At 37.8% G+C, this 13,907-nt stretch overlaps 1 protein-coding gene across 1 annotated transcript; it reads left to right on the forward strand.

The window, feature by feature from the left end:
• Positions 1-3,898: 3,898 nt before the first annotated feature.
• On the forward strand, positions 3,899-11,913 carry LOC107550469 (probable G-protein coupled receptor 61). Its single transcript, XM_016231752.1, has 2 exons — positions 3,899-4,343; positions 9,757-11,913. Exon 2 carries the CDS (start codon positions 10,018-10,020, stop codon positions 11,425-11,427), a length of 1,410 nt encoding a protein of 469 aa, XP_016087238.1. The 5' UTR covers positions 3,899-4,343; positions 9,757-10,017; the 3' UTR covers positions 11,428-11,913.
• The last annotated feature ends 1,994 nt before the right edge of the window (positions 11,914-13,907 follow it).

Genomic DNA, 13,907 nt, shown 5'->3' on the forward strand with positions numbered 1-13,907 from the left:
GTCCATCTGACCAGCAGGGGTGATGCTTGTGCTGGTGTGTGATTGCCTGTGTGTGTTCCTCTATGTATGTGTATGTTGAAATGCTGTTCACTTTCCTGCTCTCAAGAAACTGTAAGTAGGTCAGAACAAGAGAAGAGCTTCTCTTTTCACTGCTACCAAGGCCCAAAGAGGCAATCATTACAAAAATGTCACTAACCCTATCCTGCAGTCTTATTACTTATAAAACACTGTCAACTCAAACCCACCATCATGATTTCATTTAAAGTGTCCAGGGTGATCAAACGGTCGGCTGACTGTCAAAACAAACACAGAATCTCTGACAATTTGATCCCTCAGGACACTCTTGGGCATCAGTTTGGAGAAAAAAACTTGCAAAGCTTAAAATGGTAGTTGTCTGTAATTGTGGCAGTGACAGTTATAAGGTACTCAATACTCGTGATTGAACATTGAACAATTATTTAAAAATAATGCCTCATTTATTTCAGATGGTGAGATATAGGAGCTATTTGTATCATGCAGTTTGATGTTTTTAATTGAATTTATTTGGTTTGCCCTGTTGATGTTGATGAATGGACTGATCTTATGCTAATGTACATGTATTTACCTATTTTTACACTAATTTGTCACACACATACATACATATGTATGTATATATAAATGTATATTGTCTGATAGTGGCACAGATGAGAAGCTCTACTGTATAATGTGTTTTAGCAATCCTTCACAGATGCATTTCCCAATTTCTCTAATGTAAGAGCGCCCCCTGCAGTCAAGATACTCTATTGTACAAAAATGAGAACATCTAGACCAGGGTTCCTCAAATCTTGCCCTGGAGGGCCAATGCGCTGCAGAGTTTAGCCCCAACCCTGATCAAACTCACCTAGCTGTGATTTTCTAATGATCCTGAAGACATCGATTAGCATGCTCAGGTGTGTTTGATTAGGGTTAGAGCTAAACTCTGCAGGAAAGTGGATCTCGTGGGCCAGATTTGAGGATCACTGATCTAGACTATTGTTTGTCATAATAAAAAATGAAATCCCTTTCATTCTCACATTGCTATGTATATTTACTAATAATTTTATGCATTATTATGAGTATGCTGTTTCACCCAAATACAATGCATGAATTACCATTCCATTTTTAAATATCTCGACTGGTATCAAACATGCTTTGTGCATAAAAAGGCAAATCATTATTGAGTGCTTTTTCATTTGAAGAAATTTGTAATTGCAGCAATATCACCATCAGCCACGAATAATTGGTGGCAATAAAGATATTAAGGATGAGTCATGATTCATACCTCATACAGGGCGTGTACGTGTGTATGTGTTTATTTTTGGAGCATCATGCTAAAAATACAGTGGGTTATAACTGGCTGTCGCACAGTTAGATGGTTGGACTGTTATTGCTCAGAGGCAGCCTGGAGTCTATGGTCTCCTGAGTTGTCATGGAGACCATTGTATTTTGCCTCTACCGTGATTGGTGCTGCCGGGTTGAGCAAGTATATGCTATTTCTGTCTTTTTCAACACCTTCTGCCTGCTGTCTTTCTCTGCCTCCTCACTCACACACAAGTGTTCTTGTTTCGCTCCTATTGTTATCTTTTCCCATTCCACTAATCCTTTCAATAACAGTCAGCCCACTGACCATCTTTCCCTGCGTCTCGCTATTGATCTATTGATTGATTGGTGCCTGCGATCCCATAAGCTGCTGTACTTGTCTGCAAACAAAAGGAGGAAGACTTGTGTCAGTGAACCGAGAACCAGATCAAGCCATTAATCGCTGGGATCTAGTCTCATCTTTAAATCGCAGATCCTGATCATCCAACAACATCTCTGTGCCCCTGTGGCTGTGTTTTCCCATGAGCAAAACGTTACAAAAGAGGGGTCTCCTGTGTCTGAATGCGTTGCCTTGCAACCCCGCTATGTCTCAGGGCTGGTCTCTCAATATGCTTTGTTTACATAGGCAGTGGAGCTAAAACAATTCATTCTTTCAGCTAAGCTTAAATTAAAATCATATTGTTCTCATAAATGTTTGTTTTCCTCTTAAAAATCACACTTGTGTTGTAATAACTAAATATATGTGGTTCTTGCACTATAGAATGAGTGAGATTATAGAATAAAATTGTCTCATTGCAAGTCCTGTTCATCGTTTTATCAATTATTCATAAGAGTTTTATTATTATTTCTTCTCTGGGTGAGTTTTACTCTCACAGAAAGAGAATGTTCAGTCCTATGCGGTTCAGTTTGTAGTCCTAAAACCCTGAAGAGAATTAGCCTTGGTTTTCCTTGAGAATTTCTAATGGGTTTGTAGATTAGCGGTTTTTGATTTAAAACTTTAAAACCGTAAAGTAAGAACTGTGCTGAACATTACTGGAAGATACATTTACTCATAAATTACTCTATCTGTCATACCTCAGACATGAACATGAGCCCATGTGTTTTTACAAAACATACGTTGTTAAGCATTGTCAGTTTATGTGATTTGCAAATTTTGTAGAACAAAATGTATTTTTAAATAAGGATAATTATTTAAAAAAATACAAACGGGCAGCACATCGACATGTAACTCTGTTGTGCTTCGGGCATCTCAAGTTTGCCGATTCCATCCCCCTCTCTCCTGTCCACTTACTGTCCGACCTAAAGGCATAAAAATGGCAAAAATAAATCTTTAAAAAAAAAATATAGAAACAGGTTCAAGTTGGTCGGTTTGGTTCACTGCATTGGCCAATATAAAGTTGCTTGATTTGAAAGTCACTTCTTTGTAAGTTGTGCTTCATACATCATGCTGTTGACAATAGACAGTGGACCTTTTTGTCTGTGGAATTTTGCCAGAATGTCACTAAGGTGACCAAACCTTAAGTCTTGAAAAGGCAAGAAATGCCTTAAATCACAAAGAAGCAGATCAGAGTGCAATATGTACTTAAACCAGTTTTTCTTTGAGTGTTATTCAAAACTTCAGTGTGAGTTTGATTTCAGTGCATGTGATGTTTTAGTGATAGTGCTCATCATTTTTATACAATATCTTCTTCTAAAAAGAAGCAAAGCTGTGCAAGAATGGTATATAGAATCCCTTACTGAAATGCAATGTTCAGACAGACATGGCTGCTGTTTCTGTGAGCTCACATGCAAGTAAGATTTATCTGCCATAAATTTGCTGCACATTAATAGCAAGTTTGCCTCAATAATTTGACAAGAGGAAATTCCTGCTAGTGAAATTTAAAGACAACAATTAAAATGTCAGAACACCCTAAGATAGAGTCAGAAAATTTACTTTTAAAAATATATCTTGCCGACCAAGAAACTGCATGCATATTTTGTCTGCATATTTTTTTATGATGTATTTTGCATTATTATGGGTATGCTATTTTACTCAGATACACTGCATGAAATACCTCAAATAAATGCTAAACTTTTCTATCTCAAAAATGTTTATTTAAAAGCTATTTATTTCAGCAATTATTTTGAATTTTTTTAAATATTCTATTCTTTCAATATGCTGTTGAACGAATAACTATTTGACAGAAAAAGGCATCGTATAGGCCTATTAACTCCTCATATTAAATTTACATTTTAATTTAAATGGTTTTCATTTGACACATGATGTCCTCCAAAACCTAGTTTTAGAATAAATTTCTGTATTCTTGGCATCACCAAAACAACACAACTGCTGATCTTTTCTTGCAGTCCCTTTGTTTGTGTTGACTGTTTTTCTTTGCAACACCCCCCCTCATGGATCCCAGGAACCCGACGCGACCCTTTACCGCAGCCCATGTGTGCGAGCGTATGCGCCTGAGAGCCTGTGGACGGACGCGCCAGGAACACGAGGGCACTAGGACCTGGTGAAGCGAGGAGGGTTGCCTGCCTGCATCCCTGTCTCCTCTCCATTCTGCTCTGCAGTTGCCCTGTGCGCGTGTGAGGGAGAGCACATGTTTATGTGTGTTTGTGTGGATGTGTGTGTGTGTGTCAGAAAAGGGGCGAGAGCGGGTTTCGTTGTTGTTATCTTTCCGTCTTCACGGCAGCGTGAAGATCAGCCTGACCACCTGGACCAGCCGCCTGCCTGAAGCATTGCTTACGGGGGAGGGGGCGATATCTCTCTCTCTCTCTCTCTCTCTCTCTCTCTCTGTGTGTGTGTTTGTGTAAATGTGTGTGTACATGCGTGTGGGCGGGTGAAAGGGTGAGGGGCGGAGAGATGAAAGGGCCAGGTGAGGAGGGGTATTGAGTATCTCTCTCTCTAGCTTTCTCGCTCTCTCTCTCCCCCTCTTTTTATCCCTCTCCCACTGTCGCGCGACACTAACCCTGGAAGCTGAAGAGGAGATCCTCGCTGTTGGACCTCTCCACTACAGGTACGTTCTCCTCATCTACATATCATGGAGCTATGGTTCCTTTAACTCCATACCTCACACCGACGCCTGTTTAAACTTGTGCATCCTGGATGACATGCATGTGTTGTAGTATTTCCAGACGGATGAGTTGGAAGTGGTTTTCAAGATCTCGCTCTTGCAGTTAGACGTTTCTCTGGTCTTGCTTTGAAGGCTCCATCACCAGGCATGGAGGAATAGCTGTTTGTATCTTTTCTTAGGAATCATAAACCAGAGGTGGCCTTGAATGAAGGTGTTGACATACATGACATATGTGTAATGTAGCACTGAATCAGCTCACCTCGGGGGATTATGGGAACTGTTTGGAAGCAGACAATGAACTGGGCGATCGTTAGGGTGATAGTGGATTATTTAGGTGATGACAGCAGACATCATGTTTATAAGTGGGCTATTAGTTGTAAAGTGCCAGCACTGGTCACCCTGAGGGAAGAAAGGAGAAGAAGAAGAAGGGAGGGGAAAACACAAGGTTTTTGAACAACAGAGCTAGTTTTCATCGCTATAAATACTGAGTCATGTGCATATTACAGGGTCATATGTTTCTCAGTTGGCAGCCGCTGAGATTGTTAGTTGCTTGCAGATTCTTGTCTCACAAAGTGCAGAAGGGTTCACAGAAAGTCAACCGTTTTAAAATGCATTTGCGGGCTTCATCTCGGCCCTGCAGATGCATTTAAGAGCATGAACGCTAATCCCACTCTTTTCCTATAGAAAGCACAGGTTGTTTTAAAACCCTAACATTTTTAATCAAACACACCAATGAAACCCCCAGAAACTGTTTATGTTTCTCGTCATGGTGCATGAGCATTTGAATCCTCACTGGCTGATGATTGCAGACTTGCATAGAAATGTTTTTTTTTCATGTTGATTATTTACAGTACGCCATGACATGGGTAATGGATATGTAGGTTTCTAGATCACAGATCTTGACATAACGAATGAGTATTTCTCCGTAGTGCTTACTATGGAGCTGTAGTGACCGTAAACCAAAATCAAAGCTTGTAAGATAGCTTAAAAATGTACTTTAGCTGAAATTTTAAATAGCTGGTTTTGTTATTCAAATAGCCTATTATATTTAATATGACTCAACTGGAATACATTAGGCTCTACCAATGAAAGTGACTTTTTAAAGCACAAATGTAGGAATGGGTCCTTACAGGTGAAGTGTGCACCACTTCCGTTAATGAAATAGAAAACGAAATGACTGCTGTAAATACACGCCATTGGTTGAGCTAGTCTGGATGTGACTGGTAGAAATTCTCAAACAAGCAATTAGTTTATATTCATTTTAAAAGTTCAAACAACTGAGTTGTCTTGCAATAATGCAGTAATGTTTTTCAGAAGTCACTGTAAAAACATTTATCATGTTAATGAAATATTTCTATTTCAAATAAATGCTGCTATTTTTAACTTTCATCAAAGATTCTGGGAAAAAAGTATTACAGTTTCCACAAAAAAATATTAAGCAGCACAGTTCTCAAAATGTATAATAATAAGAAATGTTTCTTAAGCACCAAATCAGCATATTAGACTGATTTCTGAAGGATCATGTTACACTGAAGACTGGAATAATGATGCTGAAAATTCAGCTTTGCAATCTCAGAAATAAATAGCATTTTAAAATATATTATTAAATATTTTAAATTGTAATTTATTTCTGCGATTGCAAAGCTGAAAGTATTACAGTTTCCACAAAAAAATATAAAAATTTCAGCATCATTATTCCATGTTACACTGAAGACTGGAATAATGATGCTGAAAATTCAGCTTTGCAATCGCAGAGATAAATGGCATTTTAAAATATATTATTAAATATTTTAAATTGTAATAATATTTCACAATATTACTGTTTTTGTTGTATCTTGATCAAATCAATGCAGCCTGGGTGAGCAAAGAGACTTTAAAAACATCAAACAAGCAACCACACACCTCTGAATGGTGGATTAAACATGTTAATATGACTACAAAAGATAGTTCACCCAAAAATGAAAATTCTGCCATCGCTTACTCATGTTAATGTCATTTCAAACCTTTATGACTTTCTTTGTTTTGCGTAACATAAAAGAAGATATTCTGGAGAATGTAGGTAACTTGTTTTGTTTACTTCCATTGTATAAAAAAAGAGACAACTCTCATCTTATTCCACAGAAGAAAGTCAGTCCTACAGGTTAGAAACGACATGAGGGTGAATATTATATGAAGAATTTGCATATTTAGGTGAACTATCTAACTTTGGAAGTGTGTGCTTGCTCAGAAAGACAAAGAGGATGCTTCATGTGTGTTAATCCTTCAAAAAATTGATTAGCTTTCTGTCATGGACAGTACACTCGAAAGCTTGCTGAAGCTCAATTATAACTGTGCATGTAAATGTAGTCTATTTTGTGAAAGAGCCTTTTGTGAAAGTTTCTGCACATTTAACTGTCACAGAAGGAAGTATTTTAACTCACAAATTACACTTCACCTTCAAGGTAATAACTTCCTGTATTCACTTTTAACAGTGCTGGATTGCCTAGCACAATTAAAATCCCGGCCTAGCGGTATCCTAATGGTTCTGGCCTAGTTGTGTAAACATCACAAGTTAAATCCCAAGAGGTTATCTGGAAAGGTATTGAATTCACCAATCACTATTGTGTCATTGAGCCCCTTCATCTCAGATCAAAAAGTTTTTCAGCCTTTTTATTCCTTTTGTTGAAGTATGTTTTAGTAATTATTATTCTGTGGATGATGTTTAGTGCTGTTTTCACTTTAAGAGTTAGTTCACCCAAAATTAAAAATTCTATTCATATTTACTCATTTTGTTCAAAACCTGTATGATTGTTTTAGAACACAAAAGAAGACATTTTGAAACATGTCTCTGTATTTTTGTCCATATAATGAAAGTCAATGGGGTCCAGTTGACAAAAACTGTTGAAATATTCTTCAGAATATCTTTATGTGTTCCACAGAAGAAAGAAAGTCATACAGGTTTGGAACAACACAAGGGTGAGAAAATTTTCATTATGGATGAACTGTCCCTTTAACTCCAAATACCCAACTATTTTGAGTATTAGTATTTCTTTTAATGCTAACTTATTTAAAAAAAAAACTCTAAAACACCCAAACCTTATGATGAAGAAGAAGGGCTAAACGTTATCACTATTATCATCACAATCAAGCTCATCATAGTCATGTGGATAATCATGCCACTGTAGCTCTAACTGCTTTTTGTCTAGCCAAACCACAGTTGTGATACCTTCCAGGTACAGAACAGCCGTTCCCTTCACTACTACAATCAGTTAACCATGAGATCATTGTGGTCACAAGCCTTGGGCAGAAAACATGCTTTCTGTGCTTACAGAGATGTCCTAAAACAACAGTTTATAGCTGAATTAGAGATGCTTTTGAGCTCTTGTCACAACACTGACCACACTGTGTCACAAGGGAGAGTTTGTGCCCTCAGAGAAAAACTAGATGGATTGAGGATGTGGAGAAACAAAGCTGGTCCAGTGTGTTTACAGTAAAATATGATATTGTACATTTGAGAAATGATGCATGTGAGGTAGTGTGCAAGGTGAAGTTATGACCATAAACACAGAGCACATGATTGCCAACAGTGTAAAGGACTTTGAAGGGTGTGTTTCATGCACTTGTATGTTTGTGTGAATTTAGGGTTGGGTATTGGTGAAGATTTCATTATTGAATTTGATTCCGAATCATAATTTTGATTCATTTTGATTTGATTCCAATTCATTTGGGCATATATTATAGTTATAATAATCTGTTTTACTTACATATGAATGTATGATAATGCAGTAACTTGCAAGGATAACTTATTGTTGATTTAATGCTCAGATGGATTCAGTAAGTTAATTTAATGAAGGATCCATCAGACTGATTCAAACAGTAACTCCTAATTGTTATTCTTTTTTGAATGATTTATTAAAAAGACCAGCTATGGGGTGGGTGATATACCAGAAGACACAATTGACTGGTAGAAATTTGTCAATCGGTAGAGATTTTAGACTATCGTCTCAGTTACGATTACACGCTCACATGATGTTGCTGTGCTACGTGGTCACGAAAACTTGTAGTTTGAATGCGTTTTTAAGCATTACAATTAAAAAACAAGTGATTTTAAGCCATTGAAATGCAATCAGCAGCGAAAGAGAACTCATTTTGCTGTATACGGTGCTTATTTTTACCGCTTTATAGGCCTTGAAAAGGTTAAATACACACACTTGTATGTGTCAAAATGCCTGTCTTTGCAAAGTATCCCCATAAACACAGTAATTTAGGTCTTAAGTGAAAGCAAACTGAGAAAGAAAACATGTGTAACAGTATATTTGATCCAGGCAGCTCTTAAAGTGACAGTCTAATGTTCCTGCTGTCTGTCATTCATGTTAATCAAACAACAAAACAGAGAAAATCTCTCACTGCTCTTGACTAAATCACTTTTGTAGCTTTAATAAGAAGAAATATATATTTATTGTATATTTTATACAACACTAGCTTGCTATATTCTTTTTCTATTCTATCTGTTTTCTTTTTATTATATAATAAAAAAAAACTTGCAATGTGTACTGCGTTAAGCTAACTGAGACTTGTTATAGCACTTGCATATCATTGCTTTTTTGTTGATGTTGATTGCTTCCAATGTCCTCATTTGTAAGTCGCTTTGGATAAAAGCGTCTGCTAAATGACTAAATGTAAATATGTAATTTTCATTTAATAAGTTTTTATACATTTGATTACTTTATACAATGTATGTAGCATTTCTTATTTATTTGTTCTACTGTAGTTTTTTGTGCTATTGCTTGTAATTATTTTCTTATTCTTATTTATTCGCTGACTGTTTCTGTGAGCTTGTTTTTTTATTTAGGCTAGTAATAGTTTTTTGTGAGGTTTTCACTGGTAACAAGAATTATGAAATTTCTATGATATCAAAAAAATTTGATAAAATAACTATATCATGATATATATTGTTACCGTGAAATAAAATGACTCATATCATGATACAAGATTTTGGTATGTCGCCCAACCCTACACCAGCTAATGAGAGTGAGTTGTTTGAGAATTGGACTACACTAGTTGTCCTGTATGTTTTTTGATCCGCTAAATTGAAACAGTTCAAGAAAGTCATTTGTTTGTGAACTGGATTGTTATTACTTGCAGCCCGTGAGGACAACTCAATAGAAACACACATTTTAACACATTCAATTTGGACTGCAAACTTGAGTAAAATACAATTTCTTTTGTCATGGTGACCATCTTAGGATTTTACGAATAGTTATCAAGTTTGTTTAAATGAATATCGCGATTAATCGCAAAGTCAGTATTTTTATCCAGCACTAACATGGCTTATTCCTTAAAAGTTGTTTGCTAACATTATCGCCTCTCTTCACAGTCCCATCATGTCTCATTTGGAGCTGCTGGACTTTAAGCGCAGTGGAGCTCCAGGGATTTCAGAGGTGAATATTTGAAGATGAAACTGGACATTGCGACCCTAATCAGCCCCACCTCCAGAGTCCGACCTCTACCAGCATGTCGTAACGCCGACAGAACTCCCTCATCGAACGGTACTGCTGGATGCCACTTTTCAGCAGGGAAGGATGGGTGATAGTCCCATGAGGATCACCTCAGCCCACAATCCTCATTCCATCCTCTCATGGAGCATACAGCCGCCTACAACACACCGTGGAACATCACCCACACCACCTCTTGGCGTCCGAACGCAACCCAGCCTAACGCCTCAGGACTGAGCGAGCCCAGAGATGGACACCTCCTGCAGACGCTCGGCCTGTGCACCATGCTCCTGATGGACATACTGGCTATAGTAGGCAACTTAGCCGTAATGACAGTCATCGCCAGGACGCAGCGACTACGTAAATTTGTGTTCGTCTTCCATCTCTGCCTGGTAGATCTCATCGCGGCCCTGGTGTTAATGCCTCTGGGTATGCTGTCAGGTCAGGGCTTTTTCAACAAGGCTCTTTGTCAGGGTTACCTGTGTCTGAGCGTGGGACTGATCAGTGCTGCTATCCTCACTATCTCAGCCATCAACGTCGAGAGATACTACTACGTCGTTCATCCCATGCGCTACGAGGTGAAAATGACTGTGGGGTTGGTGGTTTCAGTTCTGATTGGAATATGGATCAAAGCCATCCTCATGTCCGCGTTCCCTTTACTCGGCTGGGCACTCGATAGAGAGGAGCTGGGAATGGCTCTGGGGAAAGTTATGGGGAAAATCGTTGAACCAAAGTGCTGCTCGCTCCACTGGATGGAGGAAGGGCCCCAACGGCTGGTGTTCATGGTCCTTTTTACCCTCATGTACTTCCTGTGTCCAGTCCTCATCATCTTTGTGGTGTACTGCAACATGTTTAAGGTGGCCAGGGTTGCCGCCATGCAGCAAGGGCCAGTCCCCACGTGGATGGAGACTCCCCGGCCGCGCTCTGAATCTCTGAGCAGCCGCTCCAGCATGGCGGCCAGCCTCAGCGGAGCTCGGACCACTCCTCAGAGGACTTTCAGCGGGGGCAAGGCTGCGGTGGTCCTAGTCGCTGTAGGAGGTCAGTTCCTTGGGTGCTGGCTGCCTTATTTCTCCTTCCACATGTACTGCGCCGTCATGCCGTCCTCTCATGAATCCCTCGCACGCATGGCCCAGCTTGAGAACGTCTTCACCTGGATTGGGTACTTCTGTTTCACCTCCAATCCTTTTTTCTATGGCTGTCTGAATCGGCAGATCAGGGAAGAGCTGACCAGAAACCTGGCCTTCGTTTTTAAGTGGGGACGTCCCGGTGAAGAAGAACAGCTGCCCAGTCGAGAGGCTTCTATTGAGGAGAACTTTCTCCAGTTTCTTCAGGGCACAGGTTGCAATATGCGGCCAAGGAATTCCCAAAGCATCTCCATCCCTCAACAGGAGGAGGACAATCCTCTCTCCACCGAACTCCACAGGCCATCTGTTGACTTCCACATTCCTGGCCAGATCATGGAGGAGACCTCGGAGTTCATAGAGCACCAACACCTGAACGACCTTAATATATCAGACAATTGTATCAAGACAAAATCGGAACTGCAAGGTTGATATTTTCAGATGTGAAATCTATATTTAATGTATCATATATTGTTGCTATGTTTTACTATTGGATCTTTTTATACTCTGCCGACAAATTTGTACATAGCTTGTTTTACATTTTTGGTTGGTAGGTTTCTGTCATACCCAAAGCATATTTTTTTCTTTAGAGAAGATATGTTGGACTGATGAAATTACCTCATTTCAGCACATTACCACTAGACAGAAACGTATTTACATAGATTCAGCGACATTTGTCCGAACAATGTAACATGGAAGCAACATTGTGACGTGGAATCTGTATTCAAAAAGCAGTATGAAACACAAGTGGTCGATGTTACTAACTTTTAATGCTCCTAATGTTCATTCAGACAACAAATGAGTATAAAATTGGTTATTATTGTAACAACAAAATTTGGAGCATGCACTAATATTGAACCAAGGTTGTTTGTGTGGTGGGTAGATTCTAATTCTTTAGTTGCCGTAAAATTATGGCCGTCAGCAATGTCATATTTTGAAAAAAAAAAAATGTTTTTTGTTTTTTCCTCAAAAATGAATTAAAAACATTGAAACACATATAGCCTGTGGTGGTTGTGTTGTATAAGGGCTTTCATCTTTTCTATCTGTATTTCTGTTTAAAAGTTTGGGGACATTTAAAATGTTTTTGAAAAATATATTTTATGCTCAACAAAACTGCAATTATTTGCTAAAAACTACTGTTAAAAACATGAATATTGTGAAATATATATTTTGAAATATTTTGTAATATATATATTTTAAAATATAATTTATTCCTGTGATTATTTCTGTGATGAGCACCAAATGATTATTTGATTTTATGTTGAAAACAGTAGTATTTTTGTGGAAACTCATTTGTTTTCAGGATTCCTTGATTAGAAAGTTAAAATAACAGCATTTATTTGAAATATAATTTTATTCTGTAACATCATAAATGTCTTTACTGACACTTTTGATCAATTTAATGCATCTTTGTTAAATAAAAGTATTAATTTCTCAACCCCCACCCCTTCCCCAAACTATTGAATGGTATATTCAGACCATTCCCAAAAAAAACACCTCACATTAAGAGCGTTTACACGCTGAGTTGTGTTATTTTGGTCATTAACCCGAGCAGAATGTGATAAGTTCCCAAATTGGAAAAGTTCTGAAAATTTATCAAGATGCACATTCATATGGCAAGCCTTGCTAATCATCCGTAAAGAGATACAATTTCGGATTGGAAAAAAAAGTGAAGTGTGTTTACAGAAAGTTAAAACTGCCTTGGTTTATTCAGTCACATTTTCCACACCTTGTGACATGAAGATGGCGGCTTCCACCTCGGGGCCTTGGGTTTGCTCAAGCACCTGATCCACAAAATGACAAGGGACAATCAGATAGTCTCTGACAAAAGGTTATCAATCGGGTCAGCTGCAAACATGTGCCACTACAGATGTCCTTTTAGATTTTGTACATCTCCACCCACTCCCATACTCCCAACACTGATATTATTATCATTTTTTAATTTCTTACATGTGAAGAAGATTGTACTACACCTGCGGTATTTCACTCATTAGCAAGTTTCACATCAGATCTGAATCATCAGCTGAGTTCTCAGATATTGGTAGAAATATCTTCATATCTCTTCATATCTCTCCTCACTGCAGGGACCATAAAAAAGTCCAGACAGAGATATCAGCCAGTTCAAAAACAGAACAGTTGCATATGCAAAATGTCTGAGACAAGATATAGATATATATATTCCTTATTTTAAAAGGAATTAAAGTATTAAAGTAGCTGTCCAGACTGTTTACATTTTTATATATCACTAAAAATCTTTTGGACATGCATGGTAATACTTTGAGGAAAGAAAAAAGTTTATAACAACAAGATGATATTCTCAACAGTCTTCTGCATTATTAAAAGACACTGTGTTGTTTCTTTGCTGTTCTTGTGATGCAGACAAGTCTCATCTAGGTGTCAATGGCCATTTGTTTACAGGTATAAATAGTCAGTGCAGTGTGAGCCCTGCTATGTTTTGCCATAAGCAGAATGAGCAGCATACAAAAATACATCTTTATTTAGAAGTTAATTTCCATATAACCAAATTCGGTGGTTGCTATTTTGTGCGTTTGAAATGAAAGGCAGTAAACACATGGTTTATAATTTTCCATTGTAATGACATTAGTGCTAACTATTTTGTTAAAATGGAGAGGAGTGAAGTATACTGGGTCAAAAAAGTAACAAAGCAACTAAAATATGAACAAAAATAAAAAATAGAGATATAATCTTATATATACACATTCAAAAGCTTGGGTAATTTTTTTTTTTATTATTTGAAAAAACAATGCTTTTATTTAAGGGCATATTAAATCGATCAAAAGTGACTTGCATAATTGATCTTTTATTATATTGTTTCAAATAAATTCTGTTCTTTTGAACTTACCCTTATAAACCCTTACAGACCCCAGGTTTTTTTAACAGTAGTGTATATA

Source organism: Sinocyclocheilus grahami, unplaced genomic scaffold (genome assembly GCF_001515645.1).
Source record: "Sinocyclocheilus grahami isolate Dianchi unplaced genomic scaffold, SAMN03320097.WGS_v1.1 scaffold399.1, whole genome shotgun sequence".
NCBI classification, from domain to species: Eukaryota; Metazoa; Chordata; class Actinopteri; order Cypriniformes; family Cyprinidae; genus Sinocyclocheilus; species Sinocyclocheilus grahami.